The sequence below is a fragment of the Cheilinus undulatus genome, linkage group 3 (genome assembly GCF_018320785.1).
Source record: "Cheilinus undulatus linkage group 3, ASM1832078v1, whole genome shotgun sequence".
Taxonomy (NCBI): Eukaryota; Metazoa; Chordata; class Actinopteri; order Labriformes; family Labridae; genus Cheilinus; species Cheilinus undulatus.
In genome coordinates, this window is record NC_054867.1 from 31,402,452 (window position 1) to 31,424,074 (window position 21,623).

The 21,623-nt window shown below is 39.3% G+C and overlaps 1 protein-coding gene across 6 annotated transcripts in view; it reads left to right on the top strand.

Moving 5' to 3' along the window:
• Positions 1-21,623, top strand: part of erc2 (ELKS/RAB6-interacting/CAST family member 2) — a 74,337-nt gene that overhangs the window by 32,221 nt on the left and 20,493 nt on the right. For 4 of the 6 annotated variants that reach the window (XM_041782914.1, XM_041782917.1, XM_041782916.1 and 1 more), the window contains 9 exons: positions 1,637-2,071; positions 2,308-2,382; positions 6,836-6,991; positions 7,953-8,120; positions 12,710-12,877; positions 13,816-13,953; positions 16,313-16,453; positions 16,587-16,727; positions 19,707-19,742. In XM_041782914.1, the coding sequence (XP_041638848.1) occupies positions 1,637-2,071; positions 2,308-2,382; positions 6,836-6,991; positions 7,953-8,120; positions 12,710-12,877; positions 13,816-13,953; positions 16,313-16,453; positions 16,587-16,727; positions 19,707-19,742 (1,458 nt within the window). The remainder of the gene's footprint in view (positions 1-1,636; positions 2,072-2,307; positions 2,383-6,835; positions 6,992-7,952; positions 8,121-12,709; positions 12,878-13,815; positions 13,954-16,312; positions 16,454-16,586; positions 16,728-19,706; positions 19,743-21,623) is intronic. The other 2 variants (XM_041782918.1, XM_041782919.1) reach the window with 1 other exon arrangement.

Here is a 21,623-nt window from a genome sequence, read left to right on the forward strand (position 1 = left end):
CAGAGCAGGGTTTATCAGAGACTACCTCCAAAATCTGTAGAGGATAGAGTGGCCTGCCAGCCAGTCCTGATCTCAACCCCATTGTCTGATCAGCTTGGGCTTGCTGTTTGTGCCAGAGTGACCAACATAACCACACTGGCTGACTTGTGACAAATGCTGGTTGAAGAATGGGATGCCATCCAACAGCAGTGTGTGACCAGGCTGGTGACCAGCATGAGGAGGAGGTGCCAGGCTGTTGTGGCTGTGTATGGTTCTTCCACATGCTACTAAGGCTCCTGTTTGTTAAATGAATAAATTGTTAAATTGTCAATATGTCTTGTTCCTTCAGACTTCAATCATCCAGTCCACCAAACACCAAATAAGAGTCAATGGCAGAATCAGCTGTTTGGCATTGGCATAGAAGTGAGGCAAATTTTTTCATGGGCACAACCCACATACTCAGCTCTGCTGCTCATCCCCCAAATTCATGTTCCTTACAGAGGTGGCACCGTTTAAAAGAGAAATAAACAGGTTCAAGATTTATTGCCGAGAAGCATTGTTACAACAAAGATATAGTCTACCAAACACAAATTTCCTTATGTTTTATTTACATTACACATTGCACCTTTAAGTGTGGCAGTCACACTGTTGTCTGCCTTCAGATATTACTGTAAGATAGGGGTACGAGATGCAGGGTTGAAGTTTATTCATGATTTCACTGATGGACTCAGAACTGTTTAGCTGCTGGCTAACTTGTTAGCAATGCAAATAGAAAGGTCTACAGTAACAGAGTGAAATTAACTATATCCTTATCTTTTGAAAGACCTATCATCAATAAATTGATTATCATGCTGTGCATGTACACAGGGACAAGCTGTTAGCAGTTAAACTGCCTAATTGATCTATAACCATAGCTTAACTTTATGATGCATGTAAACATACTGATTGTGCTTTCCTGCCTTAATAAGGCAATTTAAACTCCAAATTAATTGTTTCACTTCTCCTAAAACAGAAAGGTCTTTTGTAACACACCAGAAATAAAATCTTATGCTTTGATTCTTCACTGATTCCAGAATAAAGACAAAATGGTACTGTGTTTGACAGTATAAATTGTTTACAGTCTGTCTGCCTCAAAAGAAAATTCAAGGCCCCATTCATACATAGATCAACTCTAATTTTTTACACAATTAAAAAAACATTTACACATCATGTAGCCAAAATAAAACATTAATAATACAAGCTGAAAAACTTTTGATTTTGCCACCTTTTAACTGTTGAATGCAAACAACTCTCCACACATAGTATTAGAAATGCCTTTCAAAGCCAACTCATCAGTTACATTTATCTGTTTGAGAAGGGCCTCAAACCCTAGAGAATATTTTCAAAAAAGCTCTTATTGAGCCTTGAACTTTTTATAATTTATATTTTGTGAGGCCTTGAACCGTGCAGGCTGTTACATTCACACAATACTTACATGTTAGCTTTTTTCATGAGGTAAGTGATATGTTTCCCATGTTTGACATGTATTTTTCCACAGAAACGTGGCAACAACATTTCAGAAGTAATCATAAAAGTATATAGCTATCATCAAAAGTTTTATTCAGTTTTAATAACTGTTAAGTATTTGTGTGTGTCTATTCATGTGTCTTTGTATCAGCATCTCCAGATGACCATCCAGGCTCTGCAGGATGAGCTACGAACACAACGAGACCTGAACCACCTCCTGCAGCAGGAGAGTGGCAACCGCTCCGCCTCTGAACACTTCACCACCATCGAGCTGACGGAGGAGAACTTCCGTCGGCTTCAGGCCGAACATGACAGGCAGGCAAAGGAGCTGTTCCTGCTCAGAAAGACCCTAGAGGAGATGGAGCTGAGGATCGAGACCCAGAAACAGACTCTGGGTGCTAGGGACGAGTCCATTAAGAAGCTGCTGGAGATGCTGCAGAGCAAAGGGCTGCCCTCGGGGCCGGGCAGAGCATCAGAGGAGGAGGAGCAGGAGAGAGCGAGGCGCATTGCTGAAGCAGAGGCCCAGCTGGGACATCTAGAGGTCATATTGGATCAGAAGGAGAAGGAGAACATCCATCTACGAGAGGTAATCTAAAATCACGCTCATGTTGATAGGAATCTGCTGGATTTACTGTACAAAACTGTTTTCTGATTTGTCATCACTAGAGGGCACTGCTGAGTGTCACATAATCTGTTGCTTATATTGGATCATTCAAATATTCGTGTGATAAACTTGAGAGGCATTATTTGATATTTGTTAGCAGTGGAGATTGTAATGGTGTTTCTTGACCTTTGCAACATGCTGTTCTATCTTTTCTAAAGGAACTGCACAGAAGAAATCAGCTGCACCAGGATCCCAGCAAAACCAAGGCCCTGCAGACTATCATAGAGATGAAAGTAAGATCCTCACAACATACAGCCTGATCAAGCCACACTGTTGACATCATAAGTAAAATAATCTGCATAGAATAAGGGCAGTTCAATTCAGATCCAGTCATTTTCAATGATATTTGATATGACGTTTCTCCATCTATGACTGCCTACAAACCAAGTTAATCACAGACAGCATGTGTAGAACCAAATATTTAAAGGCAGATGTCCTATTCATGTGTGTTGAGTCACTGGCACTCAGACACTCACTGCATGTATAAACAGAGGCCCACGCTCTGTGTGTCCTACTGAATCTATTGTTGTCATTGTGATCATGCGAGCAGCTGAGTCAATAGTAAACAACACACTGACACATCTCTCTATCTCCTCTGGCACACACACGCACAGTTTGTCTGCTCGCAAAGCAGTTGTGTAAACAACAACATGAATCAATATTACTGTACAACATTTCAGCTATCAGGAGAAGTGCAACAGCAGATCATGCCAAGTGGCATCACACATATTTCATGACAAGGAGTGGTACATTTGATTTCAATAACTAAATATTCAGCATTAAAGTCTGTACTGTTAAGATCACAGACTGCACTTCCATCTTGTCAGCTTATCTTTGAGCAAAAGAGCTTTGTTTGTAGCATTTTTGTTATCATTTAAAAGTTTTAAAGCCACAACGTACACCAAGCTAATTACAAGGTTTTTGCAGATGCATATTTTTGCTTGTTGAATTTGCACAACCCCAGATTCAAAAAAGTTCAGACATTATAGAAGTAGCACATTGCTTGCATCAAGGAAAGACCTTTGGACCACTTGTCTAGTAATTAAGAGATCGGGGTGTCGTAATTGTGAGATCAGGATATGGCAGTTATGGCTGCAGTGCATTTCAAATACACTTATGGCACATTAAAAAAATGTAAAAGCGATGCTGCGTCTAAAATCAGGGACTACTAAAGCCATGAGCTTTTTAACATTTAAACTTGTTTTTTTATTCTTTTGTTGTGGGATATGTAGTTATTGGATCACTTTTTGTCTGTTTACTATAGTAGTATGTAACCTTTTTCCATTTCTGTGCATGCAGGGAAGTTTGGTTCAAACATTTATACCAGCAGCAGAAAACATTTTGTGTTTGGCATCTTGACTCCAGTCTCATTGCTTCTTGCAGATTTGTTCCACATGCAAGATTTTAGGAGTGATAGGATAGTGCATAATAGGGCTGAACGATTTGGAAAGGGAGTCTTTTTGCGTTTTCCCCCTAATATTACGATTTAATATGCAATTATTTTTAATTCCTTATCTAATGTATTTCTCAATAAACAAGAAATAAACCATTCAATATTATGATAAACACAGTTTTTGGTAAGTTTAACTAAGTCTGGACAATCCTGAATAAAAGGTAATTGCAATTACTTTGACTCTTTGCAAATTTGATAAGAATTGTTGTAATAAAGAGAATCACAATGTAATGTATTTCTTATTTTCAAATAGACAAACATGTACAAAAATGAGGAAAGTAGGATTTTTTGCAAATTATTCTGAAAAAATGGACACCTGAGTGTTTGCACGATGTCTGCATCAAAAAATGTATTAAACTGGTATTTTGAAACACATTTTAGGTCCAAGAAATAATTCACCTTCTGCAATTTGAAGGAGTAGGACATCAATTTTGATTAGTTGCCCAGCCCTAGTACACAAAGCCCTCTGTAGGTTCCTACAGGTGGATGTTGGAGTGGTGCTGTAAAGGGCAGTGGTAGAGCAGAGGGAGACACCAGTGATGTTGCAGGTTAAGTAGACAGCCACTTGGAAGGATGTTTAACAGGTGATTGGATAATGATGCAGTCAGGTGTGAAATCAGTGCAGCTCAAGTTAAGTTAATCGCTCCATTAATCAGATGTGTGGCCATTCTGTCAGACGAAGCAGTACTGGAAGTTTTCCCATAATTTAGTGTTTTAGTGGATTATTCCTTACTTTATAAAGACACTGCAGACTCATAGTGATGAGATGTAGACCTTATTGTTGTGAGAAAGGATCTCATAATTGTTAGAACCCGAGTTTGTAATGATGAGATTAATGGCTTGAAAGTGTTTTCCTTGGTGGATGCAATGTGCTTCTGAAAAAATAATAGTTAACACTACTTGATGATTTAAAAAACATTTAATCCACATAAAATGCTCTTTCTTTCTTTCAAAGGTCTTTTTATTATTATTTATAGTGAGCCCACACCACAAAAAGGATAAAAAAATGTAAGAAAAAGGTAATGAGTTGATAGACACAATGATATACCACAGAAGCAGTCACACATTAGTTATCAGAGCTGTAAATGTGATAATAAAGAAAATACAAGTGAAATAAACCAAACTGAGCAGAGAGATCAAAATAAAATAGGGAGCTACTCAGATAAAAACTGTAGTGGGTTTCTCAAAATATTTGAGGAATTTTATAAAATTTTCTTTCTGTTTCTCTTGGGGTGTAGAAAATGTGTTTTAAAAGTAATTACATTCTTTTGTTTGCCAGTGTCGCAACTTTTTTGAAACAGGTTGTTTGCATCAAATTCGAAATGGCTATTTAATTTTCCAAAACCACTACAATTTCAAATTTTAACACAAGTTGTCTTTTTGCTATTTTCAGTTGAATATGAGGTTGTGATGTTTTACAAATCATAACATTCTGTTTTATTTGCATTTCACACAAACATGTCTCAACTTGAACGACTTTTGAGTCATGAGTTATGAATTACTTTGATTACATAAGAAAAAAAAATATGATGGCCTTGTTCATGTAACTTTAAAGCTTTAGATGAAATTTCAATTAATTTTAAGTATTACAGAAATAAAAAAGATATCATAGATTAAAAAAACATATATACACACACCTATATTGCAGTTTTGGAGACTCCACCCTTCACCATTTTAGCTGTCTGATCTAGCAAATTGAATTAGACCTCCACCCACAATCCATTCTTTAAAGCCTGCTGCTGAAACATGCAAACACGCTTGTTTACACATCTGTTCATATCAGCACATGTTGTGCAACCAAACTGTACAACATGTGTTGTATCACTGTACCCACCAACATTCTCACTGCAGAGGCATGACATCACTTCCTCAAAATAAATCATGACATCATCGTTGAGCTGACACAGCCCCTCTCACTCCGCTGGATCTGTGCCCGTGCAGGCCCCGGCCTCGGCTGCACAGCACGGTCATGTGACTTCTGTGCTCTGGGATCCTGTTGATTAGCATACAGAACAAGGGAAGGCCCGCCTCTTCTCTCCCTCCTCCTCCTCCTCCTTTCCCTTCTCCTCCCTTGCTGTCCTGTGTCGGCAGAGTCTGCATCTCTCCCCGTTGCTCTCTACCTCTGCTGTGTTGATGCTGCTGCTGATGGAAGCACGAATAATCCTCCCTCCCTCGCCAGCTCCCTTACATCCCTCCCGCCCCTCTCCTCCCCTCCTCACTCACTAGAGACAGTGCACAGTATATAGCCTGCCTGCTGCTGCTGCCATGGAAACAGGTGTGGTTGTTTATGACAGTGAGAGGCCAGTATGCAGGAAGATAGATGGAAATAGAGACACACAGAGGCAGGGGAAGAGAGATAAAAAGCAAGATTTACTGGCCAGGTCGATGATTACATGTGGATGGCATAAAATCTCCCTCCAGTGAAGGTATGATGTCTTGTATCTATTTCAGCGATGTTAGTTCATTGATGTTCGTCTCGTAACACCCAGACTGAGGTGAGATGCAAACGCACGGCGAAGTGCATGTACATGTGCAGCGCTTATGCATTGACGTTAAAATGTTACATCCTTCTCTGACAGCCTTATGATTCCTCATTTCGATACATTACCCACGCTCCCCTGCGGTGGGCTTTAACTGACCCAGCAACGGCCACAAGTTCACAAGTTCAGAGCCACTAGGAGGCGATGGGGAGAGACACAAAAAGAGAGAAAGAGGAGGGAGGAACAAGGTTGCTCTATGCTCTGCTGGAGAGGGAGATGGACCATGGCTAATCTTAAAGACGTTGTATTATTTATTTAAAAAGCCGTGAAGCTAAAGCTGCACTCACAGTCGCAGTCCAGAGACTGGATTCTGCATTGATCTGCAAGCAACTACACCAAAAGCTACGTCCAGTTACTTTTCTTCTTTACCCTCTCTGCACGTCCCTCTCTGGTCTGGGCTGATTTCTCCGTACTGGATGTGTGCTCAATATTTCCCAATGGTGATTAATCCTCTGAGCCGCCGCAAGGAGCTGGGTAGACGCTTCTGATTTCACCGACAGATACTGCAGTTGCTCTCAGCCACAACACAGAGCTTCTCCTAGTCTCTTGGTCTCACTTTCTTCCTCTCTCTGTCTTGTAGCCTTGCTGTTGTCAGTCTTTCTATCTCTTGTCTCTACTTATTTGCAGCGTGCAAACTTATGGGCATGCCAGTCAGGGTTTTGAGGTGTGTCTCCTCTGCATGTTTGTGTGCAGGACACCAAAATTGCCTCTCTGGAGCGCAACATTCGGGATCTGGAGGATGAGATCCAAATGCTGAAGGCGAACGGCTTACTGAACACAGAGGACAGAGAGGAGGAGATCAAACAGATGGAGGTCTACAAGAACCACTCTAAGTTTATGAAGACCAAGGTAGATACTGTCTGCTCTGTGCATGCTCTTTTAGAAAGACAGATCCTGCGGAAAATGTGGCTGAAAAATACGAAAAAGGATTGAGTCGTGTGGGGTACAGATAGGCCTGTGCTGAGGGGGAGAATGCTAAATGAAGCTGAGTGTCGCTTAAATTAGCTGCATTAGCATTTAGTGTCATCAGCAAAGTGTCCTGTTGGCAACGATCTAAGAGGTGCTTCCCTCTCAGAGGAGCTCAGAGTCAAGAATAGCAAAAAAAGGCAAAATCAGCAACCTTACGTTATGGAGTGATAAAATACCGAACTTTTCATCCTTAATGACTTATAAAAGTAGTTATCTTTATAATCCTGCAGACAAGAGACCATTTTAATGCATGCTATCCTCAAAAAATACATTTTCCATCTGCTTAAAATTTCAGTGGATGGCTTCACCTGCTTTACTCAGTGTTTTGATCAGCCCACACACCATGATGAATTTTGTTTTTGGCTGCAACATATCAGTAGATATAGCATCACTGTCAAGACACCAGCAAACGGTCGCTACATTGAATCTGTTCTCATGTCAAAGTGTGTGTCTGCCACTCTCTGGAGCTCATATGTGCCTCCAGAGCTTTGACACCGTGTTTACATAATGCTCCTCATATTAGTCAACCAGTCACCGACCAGCTACAGTTTTGTTTTTCTATTTTTAGACCTCTTTTCATCAATCATGTATAGAGACGATGTATAATATATGACAAATGCAGGGGAGTCAGTCCCAAATGCATATTTAATGAGAGAAAAGCGTGTTGATGAAAATAGTACAAACGCTGTGCTGACTCGCTCCCTGTTTGGTAAAAAGAGGCTCCTCACTCTTTCTCTCTGCCAGGCTAACATATGTACTCAAACAAATGCACACACTTAACAGGGACATGGTAAACATCATAACACTCATGTAACTGGCTTTTCTCGACATGTGTTTGTAGATTGACCAGCTGAAGCAGGAGCTGTCCAAGAAAGAGTCAGAGCTGCTGGCTCTGCAGACCAAACTAGAGACCCTGAACAACCAGAACTCGGACTGCAAACAGCATATCGAGGTGCTCAAAGAGTCTCTCACTGCCAAAGAGCAACGTGCTGCCATTCTGCAAACAGAGGTAATGAACAACCTTTCATTTGTTTGTACACATACCGTAAATCAACCCAATAATGCCATGCACAGAGACACAAAGATTTCATGAGTCAAACTGAGCAAATAATAAACCTTCCCTGGGCCTCAGGCTTATTACTGTAAATCATACAAGCTCTTTATTTATTTTGGGACTTGGAACTAACTGAGCGGTGACTCCAAAGAAACAGAAAGGCACAGTGCACTGCATAAGCATCAAAAACATTGAAAACCTGCACTGATGAATAAACAACTGGGGGATACAGTTATTTTAATAGACTCTTTATTTACATCTGTAGATCACAGAAAAAAAAATGTTTTATGTTATCACAGCACTCATGTTGCAACATTCAGCACTGAATAAATAAATAACAAGGGAAGTTATACACCTAACTCACAAATGATACATTGGACATTGAGTTCATGATACGATTTTAATACAGTTTTTTATGGTTTTCCAAGTTTTTAAAGCGATATTTTTGGGGCTATTAATTCTATTTTATTTACAGAGGAGGATAGTTGCTTGAGTTAGAAACAGGGTTGAGAGAGTGGGGTAGAGACATGTGGGAAAGTAGCAAAAGGCCAGACTTGAACCCAGGTAGTCCATGCAAGGATATCTACACCAAGTCTTACAAAGACATGAGACGAAAAGCTCAAGTATATAACCGAGAACCGTGTAGAATCAACTCTACTCCCCATCCCTTCCTGTTCTTCTCCCTGTTTGAGCTCTGTAGCTCCACCCCTCTTCTCACATACCTCCTCGCGGATGAGCATGTCCACTGAATCGAATACTGACTGTGGCAAAGCTCTTGTGGAGTGATTTTGCTCCGCTTTTCCACTGAAATCAATGGCCAGATTACAGGCAAGAAACCACTTCATCTCAGCATGAACAAATTCTTCATAGGACCGAACACTGCTGGTAACTCCGCCATTTTGTCAACTTCTCACTGAGCTGAGAGGTGGAGGCGCACCTACTTCAGCGGCCAATAGGAACGCTCCCTCTGACCTGAGCAGTGATTGGCTGGGAGTGCTAGTCTCCTCATTGGCTGGAGCATCGTCCCTTGCTGGTTTTCCTCAAGTGAGAGTGCAGCGCGAGGTGATGTTGCAGAAGTGTGTTATTCTGTTAGATGGCTTTAATAACAAGACCCTGGCGGGTAGTGTTGTTTTTGTGGGCATACAATACTAAAAATAAATCGCTTACTGCAGCTTTAAGTCATTTTTAGGAAATCTGTTTTTGATTGTATTTTGCAGACTATAGAATTTAAAGTATAAATCTTCCTTGTTTTAATTTATGAATTATTTTAAATTTGGAGGTGTTATAGTCACCAAAAAACTGTGTTTATTTTTCTAATTACAAAGCATGACACTGTGCTGTCATAGACTGAGTGATGCTAGCCATTAGTTACTGAAGGGGACTCTTTAAGTCAATCCAGACAAAGAAGTGGAGCTGGGAAATTTTTTCAGCTTCTTGACAGACAGCTGCACCTTGCTGGTTCAAGACCATATCAGCTGTGCCCCTGGTTATGTGTGACTTGTATCCTTATTAAAACCAAGGCAGATGAGTAATCAAAAATAATCATCTGGCATACAGTGTGTTCCCCATAAAAGCATTACTTTTCTGACTATTTTTGAACCAGGCTGTAAAAATGTTAATTTCTATCGTGGATACTGGTGGAACTGCAGTTTTTTTACATCTCACTTGCATTGGCCTCGTTTTTCAACTCCAGAGGTTACCGCTTGTTGCTATTGCTTTAGCTTTGGATGTTGAACAAAGGCAGCGAAGAGCAGATAGCACCCTCTCGTGGTGAGCAAAAATATTGTTATACATTTTTTTTTCCAACTGATGAAAATTGGCCATATTCTATCTAGCTTCAGTTGCATTGCGAGAAACCGTTTACCTGCCTTTGAATACCTGCAATGGCCACTTCAGTCTGGCACACATTGTCTCAGCTTTCATACTGTGTTGACTGTGTCTTCTTTCCACTCGAGCTCTGTCTCTGCCCTACAAGTGACTTGTTTCAGAGTATAGCGGAGCGGTGCTGGGATATATACAAAATAAAAGCATTTTGTATGAACAGAGGGGATTTCTCCAAAGAAATACTAAACCAGGCTCTTACTTTTGAAAGCACAAACCGGAAGTCTACTTGTAAAGTATTTCTCTTTCTTGTGGCAAATTGTACCAGTATGGACACAGAAGACATAACTGATAATACCAGTTTGAAGAAAATCTTTATTGAACAGACGTATTTCAGCTTGTGGTCTTAATAGGGTCATCAAGAAAGACACTTTAATCATATTCTATCAATGTGGATGTAGATATCTGCAAGGTATTATAAAATTAAAATATAAAAAATCAATACATAAATGATAAGATAAAATATAAATGTGAGAAAAGGGTATGATTATGGGGTGAGTCAAAATAATGAGATCAAAAAAGTCATGATTATGAGATGAGAAGTCAAAATTATGAGATTAAAAGTCACAATTATGAGATAAAAAGCCATAACTGAGAGATTAAAGGACAGCAGTTTGATGAAAAAAGTCATAATTATGAGATTGAAATCACAATTATGAGATAAAAAGCCATAACTGTGAGATTAAAGGACATCAATTTGATGAAAAAAGTCATAATTATGAGATTAAAAGTGAGAATTACAAGATAAAAAAAATCACGATTATGAGATTAAAAATCCGAATTACGAGGTAAAAATTCATGAGTTTGATATTATTACCTCTGCCAAGGAGGTTATGTGATTGGCTGGGTTTGTTTGTTTGTTTGTTTGTTTGTTTGTTAGCAAAATAACTCAAAAAGTCATGGGCAGATTTTCATGAAATTTTCAGGAAATATCAGAAATGGCATAAAGAAGAACTGATTAGATTTTGGGACTGATCCGGATCACCATCTGGATCCAGGAATTTTTTAAAGGATTCTGTACTATTGGGAGCTAGGGCTGCGCTGTTACCACTTTACACCAGGAGATGGCGGACATGAGTAACTTATCCAAAGTTTTGGAGTTTATAGAATTTGAAAGATGCATGCCCAGTCAAGGAGACAGGCTGGAGCGTAACAGAGAGAAAGACAGTGAATTGCAGCCAGAATACTCACAATGCTGGGAGGAATAGAGGAATATTCACCCTCTGCCATGACTTTCACACATAGCAAAGCCAATGCTTTGCCTCACCGTGTCTCCAGCCCACCGGGGAGGGAGTAATTGGCGAATTAGATTTTGGGAGTGATCCGGATCATTGTCTAGATCCAGGAATGATTTTAAAGGACTCTTAACTATTGGGAGATGGTGCTAATGGTGGAGGTCTGCGCTCTCTGAGTGCTTTTCTAGTTTTATTTATTTATTTAAGGTTGATTTGTTAAGGACAGATATAGTAAACATACACAACTGAGAACAGGCACCCCATGCAAGTATTATAGTGTTTTTAGCGAATGCCAATTTGCAACACCCATCTTTAGAAGGGCTTTTGTGAGAATAAAAAGCTTAAACAGTTGATTAAAAAGGGAAAAATGGAAAGGGGTACAATAGAGACAGTAAAAACTCATTAAACAGTGACAATGTGACAGAAAATCAAACGTGAGAGCAGCTCTGTTGCTGAAACAACCAGGATTTGGTAGCTCTCTTAAAGGTGGTGAAGTTGGTGATACGTTTTAGATGTTCAGGTGGAGAATTCCAGAATTTCACTCCTTTTACAGAGCATGCTGTCTAAGCAAATGATGTTTTGCAAAATGAAATGACAGTTTCCATTTGATCCTACTCTGGTGGATCTGCCGCAGCTCTGTAGTCTCCTTATATATGTGCAGAAAGGTGGAGGAGCAAGACTATATAAGCTTTTAAACGAACTTTACATTGGGGAAATTAATAAAATTACTAAAACTTAAGATCTTGTATTTGTTTAAAACATAGCAGTGGTGATATCTAATCTGTTTTTTATCCAGGCTTTTGAAAGTCATAGTGATGTAATAAAAAGCCATAATTATGCGTAAAAAAAATCAGGATTATGAGATCAAAAGTCAGAATAATCAGACAAACAAGGTAAATATGTCTTCATCATTTTCCTGTCTATTTTGGTTTACAACTGTGCTTGGTATACAGAAACATGGGCAAGCCTTCAGTTCTCTATGTTCTTCACACGTGAGGGGCTTAGAACCAGCACTCACGCAGGCGGTCTGAAAGCCCTGACTTGTTAACATACAAACAAACTAAAAATCCTGCTATGTCACGGCCAAGACAGGCCTCTTACTTGCACTCTGAAATGTTCGTAAGGTGCTGCACATTGGGGATTTTCTAAAAGCTCCCTTAAGGGTTTTTCTCAATTAAAAGTCAGTATAACCTCTATGCTCTTTAGAGTCTTGACTCACAACTGATTGGTCAGGTGGGCCAATCCCAAAAGCGTTTTGAGTTGGTCATTGATTTGTGCCTGGAAAATATTAGAGATAAACTGTCCTTGAAATGCTTTTATTTTGTGGGTCCTGAGGCTAAACTTGATTTTGAAAATGCTAATTTAGAGTATGCTTGTTCTTACATGTAGACTTCCCCTTGGTCATTTTTGGTCCCCTCTGTGCTTCAGGTTGATGCTCTACGTCTACGCCTTGAGGAGAAGGAGTCATTCCTGAACAAGAAAACCAAGCAGTTGCAGGACTTGACAGAGGAGAAGGGCACCCTCGCTGGAGAAATCAGGGACATGAAGGACATGTTAGAGGTCAAAGAAAGGAAGATCAACGTCCTGCAGAAGAAGGTGAAAAAGACTTTTCAGGATGTTTGAAAGAGATTTAAAGTTGGACAGTGGGCATTCAAGCTCAGCAAAGGTCACACCAATAAAAGGCTTTATTAGTTATCGGTAACATTTTCCTATCTGTTTAACTTCAATATTGTTTAACTACGGTCCCTGATTGGTTAACTATAGTGAGCAGAAGGAGCTCAGTGAAGATGTATTTTGAAATAACCATTGTGGAGTGTCGTGAGTAGTTCTGTCAGGTTCAGGTGTCCTGGACTAAACCAGTCACAGTGTGAAAATAAAAAGCTGAGTGGTGACTCTCTCCATTAGGAGTAAGAGTCAGCGGAGCTCTCAAGGGGAAAGTGTCCATAGAAAGACAAGCAAGAAGATAATTCTGCCTCACTGACTCTAGAATGTGTTTGTGCTATAAATACTCACGGTGTGTTACTCTCTTTTTCACCCTGACCCGCTCACCCATTCTCTTTCCTCGTTTGTTCTATAACATCTCCTCCTCCATCATCAATCCACTTTTATCTCTCTATCTGTCATCTCTCGTGACTACTACATCTTTGTTTTCCTCTGATGTGTGTTTTTTTTGGCTGTGGTTCTCTGTTGTGTAAATTATACAATGTAGTGCACTAAATCAGGCCACATATTTTCCCGTCTGCAAATGTTAGGATTTCTTTCTGCTCACCGTTGGCAGCTTTATTTTTATTTAATTCTATTCAGCTTTTCAAACTCTTCTTAAAAATCTGCCAGTTTGGATGTATTCCTTCCTGCTTTGTTGTAAACCCTCAGCACATTTCAACTTTTCACATGACGAAGGCTGCACAGGGAATTATACTTCAAAGACTTGGATAATCTTCCAGTCCAGCTAAAACACCAACTTTAAATTCTGCTCTGGTTTTGCGATCATGTTATTTACCTCTGTTTCTTTTTCTCTCCTTCCTACCTGTCAGATTGAGAACCTGCAGGAGCAGCTGCGGGACAAAGACAAGCAGTTGGGGAACCTAAAGGACAGGGTCAAGTCTTTGCAGACCGACTCCAGTAACACAGACACTGCCCTGGCCACCCTGGAGGAGGCACTGTCAGAGAAGGTATGCTGCAGCCCCATAAGTGCTAGGATCAATGTTCAAAGTTGAGCAATGTGACCAAATCATTTTTCCTCTTTGGGAGGTTTGAGTGAGTCCATTCAGTTTGTGTCTTTTCCACTGACATGACCCAGGCAGGCTTTAGTAAGGCAAAAATACAGATAATAGATTTTTACTTGCATATCTGTGTGCATGCTTTAATTGGAGAGGGACATCATAGTATTGGGGTTATCAAAATATATATTTGTATTAAACTTCAGTACAATACTATTAACAGTTGAATGATATCCATACCTGTTTCAATGCCAAAGCGACAAAAACATAACACCTTTGCACCCAACATGGGCTGTTGTTTTTTAATCACCAAAATGTGCAAGCAAATTTCTGTACTCTGTTGAAGTTGCACGCATCCACCATCAGTGTTTTAGTGGCTACCAGTGTGTTTGTGCAGTTTAGACAGTGGTACCTCCTCTGCTCTCTGTGTCAGAGGCATTCCTGAACTTTTTGTGTCTTAATGACTTAAGAATCAAAAGTGTTGGCCTACCTGTATGTCTGAATGGACCACCACTGATCCATCTGTTGCTGCTGCAGCTTTGGGTTGAAATATGACCGAGGATCTAAGTTTTTTTTTTTTTTTTTTCTTCTTTTCGTTTTGTTACTGCCTTACACTCCTTATAACTAAAATAACTGACTTTGTATCTTAAATTTTGACAACCTTTGCACAGCATGTGCTGAGATTGTTAGCCAACTGCTGCTGTTAGCCTCATACTCAATCATCTTCATTATCAAACTCTCACCAGAAAAGCTGATAAGTTCACATTCACAGCATTTCACTGTAATCAAAAGTAATATGATTGATGATTTTTTTTGTTATTTCTAGCCTTATTTGTTAGCGTTTGCTGCTTCTTGATGCTTTTAAAGCCGAGTTCAGACCAAAGAAGAGTTTAAACTTGCAACTGCTAGCAATAGGCTGCGCTGCAACATTTTGGAAGCCTGTCCATTCACAGTGCCATCAGTGTGTCTCAAATGGCGTACTTCTGTACAAAATGCCAAATATTTTGAGTTCATACAAACACATAATGCATTCACACTGGGAAGTGTACTCAAATGCATTATAGTACTTGCACTCAGAACTGTCCAAGAACTGAGTGCCGATGCTTTGCACCCTCAATTAATGCTGTTTTGGTGACGTAGGGGATATTGTACTGTTAGCAAGCTAGCGATAGCTAATTTTAGCATTTGCTAGCTAGCTAACAAACATGTTGTTAGCAACAGCAACAAATTTCAAGCAAGAAAAAGGCATTTAAGGCAAAATAAGTTATTATCTTTAAGCGAGTACTTTAAACATTAAATACCAGTTGCATGAATCTTCTTGTGAGTAAATAATCTTCAAATTTAGGTTACAATCAGCCGACATATATTTTTTAACTTGCTGTTAAAACAATGTAAAAGAAAACAGAGGCGGTTAAACTTATGAAACTTCCTGTTAGTGTAAAACAACAGTGTGCGATTTGAGACAAAAGTAAGGTGCTGTGGTTAAGTGCTCTGTACTGCATCTATGTACTGTATTACAGTTTACTAACAGAGGTATGGGATTGAGACACAGTGTATGACTGGAGGAAACAAAGCATGGTTGCCATAGCAACCACTCCCACAGTTGCTTAATTTACTAGAGTAAACTTTTTTCACAGACAAATTTGGCTACTACACCTTTTATTTCTCATGTATTAGCTTGTACAACGCCATGCTTCCTGCTTACGTGCACAGCTAATAAAGGGGACAGGAGTGCTTATCAGGCTGGAGATGGGTGTGTCAAGCATTTAAGATATTATTTTATCCAACAAAATATTCTACTTCAATATTTTTTGGTGTTTATGGCCTGTCAAAACTAGATTTACTTTCCCGTTTTACATTCGTCTGCTTGCAGCATCCTAATAACAGTTGTTTATGATTTGACAAACTGAATCACAGGCAACATCATCAGACATCCTGACGTAGTTACGTTGTGAGTGTTTGGTCTGAACTGGGCTTAACACTGCTATTTAGTGTTGATAGCCTTTATAATTCAGCTTTTCAGTTTTATTGCTGTTTATAAGTCTGCTGCACTTGTTACTGACCTTTCAAAATGAATTGAATGGTTTATTTTGAGACTTCATTGTCGTTATAGAGCGATAGCATAGTGGACAGAGTTGGAAACTTACGTGAGAGAAAGGTGGGAATGACATGCATAGTAAGGAGCCACAGGCCAGATGTGAATCCAAGCCGTCCTCTCTGAGGACATCAGCCTCTGTACATGGGGAATGCAGACATAACAACTAAGCTACCAGAGCATTCTTGATTTTAATGCTTTAATTCTATGTGTTAGGAGAGGATCATTGAGCGTTTAAAGGACCAAAGAGAGAGAGAAGACCGAGAACGTCTGGAAGAAGTGGACTCATATAAGAAGGAGAACAAGGATCTGAAGGAAAAGGTCAACAGCCTGCAGATAGAGTTAACAGAAAAAGAGGTCAGTGGGTGTGCATGGAGGAAAACAATTTTTTGAATGTTTCATGTCCTTTTACAGTAAATTGCCTGTCTTTAAAAACCAAGCCACAGGTCTGAACGTGTGCTAAATGTCTGTGCTGTCTGTTCCCCTGCAGTCGAGTCTCATTGATTTGAAGGAACACGCTTCATCTCTGGCATCTTCAGGCCTTAAGAAGGATTCAAAGCTGAAGTCACTGGAGATCGCCATTGAGCAGAAAAAAGAGGAGTGTAGTAAGTTGGAGACGCAGTTGCAGAAGGTAAGTGAATGTCTCAGTGCGGAGTCTATCAGGCTAATTCAAACATTATCAAGATGCATTTTCCTCAAACAGACATTTTTGTCTTTGTTGTCTGCACAGCTAAGAAAGCTGGCTAAGAATAGTAACTTAAGAATTAGGTTAAGTAGAAAAAGTATCAACAATGAACAAATTAACTACAGAGATTTGTCCACAGCCATCCACAGAGGTATTAAATTTGTACCCAAAGTTCTTTAATTCAGTTTTTTGCAGTTAATGAGGAAAAAAGCACCTCCCCAGTTCAGAGAAGATAGGGTTAGCCTGCAGCCATCCATACACATAAACCGTACATGTTGAAAATGATAGTTTAAGGTTGTTTCAGTTTTTCTGAAGCTTTTCTGATAAATACTATGAAAGCTACAACATGGCTCTTTTGCACAGATCTTTTATAGTGAAACGGTTTCCTTGTGTTCTGTGTTTTGACTTTGGCTGAATTGTGGAGAGCGTCTTTGCTCTGGTTGAAGACTGATGAGATGTCCCTCATTAACTGCACTGAACTGTAGCTAAAAAAGCTAAAGCTGAGTGCCCACAAGTAAGGAATTAGCTCACTCACACTTGAATGGAGACTATTATGTAGTTACAGACTTCAAGAAGAGTGTTTTTTTTTCTACGGTATTTGTGGTACATCCTGGTTTATGTGGATATAAAAGCCCCAAAATGACATGCATCCATACATTTTGATCATAATAGGTAATTTTTGGATGTAGTTTTGCAAGCTTTACTTATTTATCTCATTATCTCTGGATAACAACACTGGTTTTCCCAAGTATACTTTTGTCAGTTTCTTGACAAGTTGCTACAGTCAAAAATATAAACACATGCAGAGCAGGTAAATGGATTTATTGAAGGAAGCATGTCCGACTCACTACAGTAGGTGGCAATAATCCTAACACTTTCAGCGAGTTACTATGGACCTTCTTCCTGTTCACTGTACTAATTGGCTAGCTAATAGCTAAGAGGTTGTATGTCCATTTTATTTATATTTATTTAAACAGGAATACCTCATTGAGATTAAGAGATAAATCCTTAGTCACAGAGCAGAAAGTCATCAGCCAAAAATATCTACAACCTGATGCATCTTCCACTAATGACTTCAATCTACCTTTAACATTAACATTATGACCTATACTGTTGATATACAAATGTAAATAACAGCAGTTCCAAGACTGAGCCCTGAGGCACTCCATTTTTAATGTCAAGATACAGATAAGAGGTAAATCCCTCAGCCTGCACACACTGCTTTCTGTTTGATCAATAATTGTCAAACCAGCAGACCGATTAGGTCAGATCAGATAAGGTATTTAAAGTACAAAGTGGCTTGTGAGACTGATATCTGATATTTGGGATGCATTTGTATTTATTGTTATGAATAATATGAACAGTTTAATGCTAACTCTGTCAAAATGATAAAAGCCCAAGAGCAACACAGTAGCAGCAAAACAGGAAGGAATGCCATACGCTCACTGTCAGTGGCATCCAGGCTCCAAAAATGGCTTGTAGCCAATCAGGTTGTGATAGGACTAGTGCTGTCAAACGATTAAAATTTGTAATCAGATTCATCACAGGGTTGCTGTGGATTAATTTCAATTAATCATGATTAAATATCATTCATTTTTAATCTGTATTAATCACGTTTTATTTCGCATAAGCAAACAGGCTCAAGAAAGAAGACTGTTCTGTCTTGGTTTTTTTTGTACTCAGATTTCCCATCGAGGGCCAACGTGCTGTGTAGCGTTTTCCATATCGAGTTGGCTGGTCACTACTGGATCAACAGCCCATTTGCGCATGAGCGGCGGCATGCTCGACAGTAACCCTACTTGGACAAACTGCCCAAAATGCGTTGCCAGAGACGTTTCAGGGATTTTGAGTCATTCTGCGCTGTAGATGGGTTAATTGCGTTAAAATTTTTTATCAGATTAATCATGATGATAGATTAATCTGCATTAACGCGTCAATTTTGACAGCCCTAGATAGGACATTAGGTAAGACCTTGGAGAGTGAAAACAAAGCCAGAGACATACCTCATTATGGAGCCAAAGTAGCACACTTTTTAATTAACTGATTAATTTTATGGATTATGGACCCGTAACATGAGCGCCAATATGTTATGGTGATAGCCACAGACAGACGACTACATTATTCCTGTTACACTTAGCATTTATGTGCTTCAGCTTTGGAGTCAAAACCCAGTGTTGAGACTGTGGAGCATGTACAAAACTCCTAGGCATTTCTGGTCAGATTAAGGTATATACGTACATGCAAGAGAAAATCAGTCTCCATCTGGATTATCAAGGTATGATTGTCCAACTTTAAGAAATTCATTTTAGATTGATTTTTGTGGGACTTGCTTGTTAATGGACATTTTTAAAGTACAGTTTTAGTCAGACCATCCATTTAATGGACTTTTTCTAACTCCATGCAAACATTCTCTGTTCTAGATCTTGAAGCCTGGATCTTGAGAAAACATTCAACTTTGCTTATTAACCTAGTATACCAGTAAAATATAATGTATGGATGTGTGTCTGCTTACTTGAAGACTTTTATAACTCCTCATCTCTTAGTTAACACACATAATAATAGAATAAAAACACACTAGAATAGGATAATGGCTCCCATGATGCTCTTCTCTCCTGTTACAAGCTTCACTGCTCTGTCAGGCTGCTGCAGGGAGCAGCAACTTCATCACATGCCACCTCCGTGATCCACAAACTCTTCCTTTGTCTGTTCATCTGCATCTGTCTGTCATGTGATCCTTTTACCTTTACCAACCTGTGCTTTAGGGTTAAAACAGTGTTGCTGTCAAATGTGTATTGTAACATGTCTGATGCTGCTGTTCTTTCCTCTGGCTTAAATCAAATCCTAACATTTACTCTCCCGGGTTTCCCCCACATCCCAACCCGCTTGACCCGACTCCCCTCCTCGACGCGTCTGTTTGCAATGTAGCAAGCTGAGCAGCTTTTCAGTCACATGAGCAATCCTGTAAGTCCATCTCCTGAGAACTCTGAGGCACATATTGAAAGCATGAGGACACTGAGTACTTCTTCTGTGAACTATGCTAGATGGTGATCATGCCAGTGCCCCACCCTCCCTGAGCACAGGTTCTGCTTTCACTCACCCACCCAGATGCATGCTGGTCATTGCTCTGTATTGATACTATGAGCTTAAATGCACTCACAGGCATTCTGCAATTGTTTGTGTTTGTGACACATGGTGACACTGGTGCTACGTACAAAGTTTCCTAGGGTTCACCTGATCTGATCAGCTTGAATTATTAAGTATTTATTTTTTACTTTAACTGTGGCTTTGGTTATTTTTTTTGTGATACAGTAAGATTGTTTTAATTCCTGTATACTAGAGAAAAATACTTTTCAAATTTCTAAAATGTATGAACAGAACATTTTACGTTACACTTATTAAGGCAATTCTTTGAGAAGCACACACCCCAGAGAATCTGTTCGTGTTCCCCATGTAGGAATATGTTCACTGTTCAGCTTTTAAAGGTTTAAATACATCAAGCTCTGAACTCTCACCAAATAATGATTTGATACTCTATGTAATGAATGCGGCCTGGGGAAAGATTGAGCTGTTTTTATTTTTTAATACCATAAAGACCCTCCCAAGATTTTACCAGGGTATATCGTATTGCTAGGGGTTTAAAAAAACCACATTATACAAGCACATGCCATGCAAGCACAGAGAGCAGAGTGTGCGCTTCTACAGGTGATTCATTCATATATTTAACAAAATGCATTAAATCTGATAAATGATGTTTATTAGGCAACGTTTGAATTGCGCCTGATGTTTTTGCTGCAACAGGAAGCACTTATGGTTACTAAGAAATTTGATAATTTCATGTCTCTGATCTACACCCAGAAAGAAGAACCGAAGTATTTTCAGCTCACGTTGCTGTGGATAATATCCCAGCCAGCGGTGCACGTTTACAGTTTGTCTTTAAAGAGTAGAGTTTCTCCAGGCCACGGCACACAAGTATCTATGTGCCAGTATATATGCACGTGTTTGTTGTTTGTCAAATTGACATGACATCATTGCTAAGAGTTCTCTAATCACTTTTATAGCATCTCACAGAAGGCAGCAGTGCTGCTGGTGGAATCAGACACTTATACTTGTAGAACATACAGCACTGTCCTCATGGCTGTAATTAAAGCAAAACTGTGGCTATTTTTTAATACCCCAGGATACAGTATTACCGCCCATTCCAAGCCTGGGGTTATCATCTTCTTTTTTAGTCATTAGCATTTACATCTTAATTAAATGTCATCTATATATGTTTAAAGTTTTTTAATGTTTTAAAAATCATAATCAGCATTTTTTTTAAGGAATTCCAGTAAAATTCCCACTAAGCCAACAAGTGGAGGTCTTACGACCTTCAAACATATTATTCTAAAGCAATGAACATCAACAGGATGTTACTGTGGTGATTGTTTATTATATTGGAATGATGATTCTTAATTAAGTGGTGTGAAATGTTTGACTTTGGGGAAGCTTCTTATAGGACCCACTGTAACTCTGAGACAAGATGAACCTCCCCAAGGCCATCTGATTAGGAAAAAGGAAATAAGAAAAGGAGAGGGTAAAGTTTGAATTTATGAGAACAGGTTGAGATGCGTTCCTGCTCCCGAATCTTTGCTGTAAAGCATCACTTGTTGCCGTCTTTAGCATCATGCTTTCAAAATCAAACATAAAAACTGGAAACTTCTAAATCTGATATCTTTATAAATATATATTTCCATAGTAAAAAAGTGGATCTGAAATTACCCTCGTGTGTAATTAATTTGAATCAACGAGACATACTTCATTTTGAATTCTGACTTTGCTCCTCGTGCTTGAAATATGAAACAT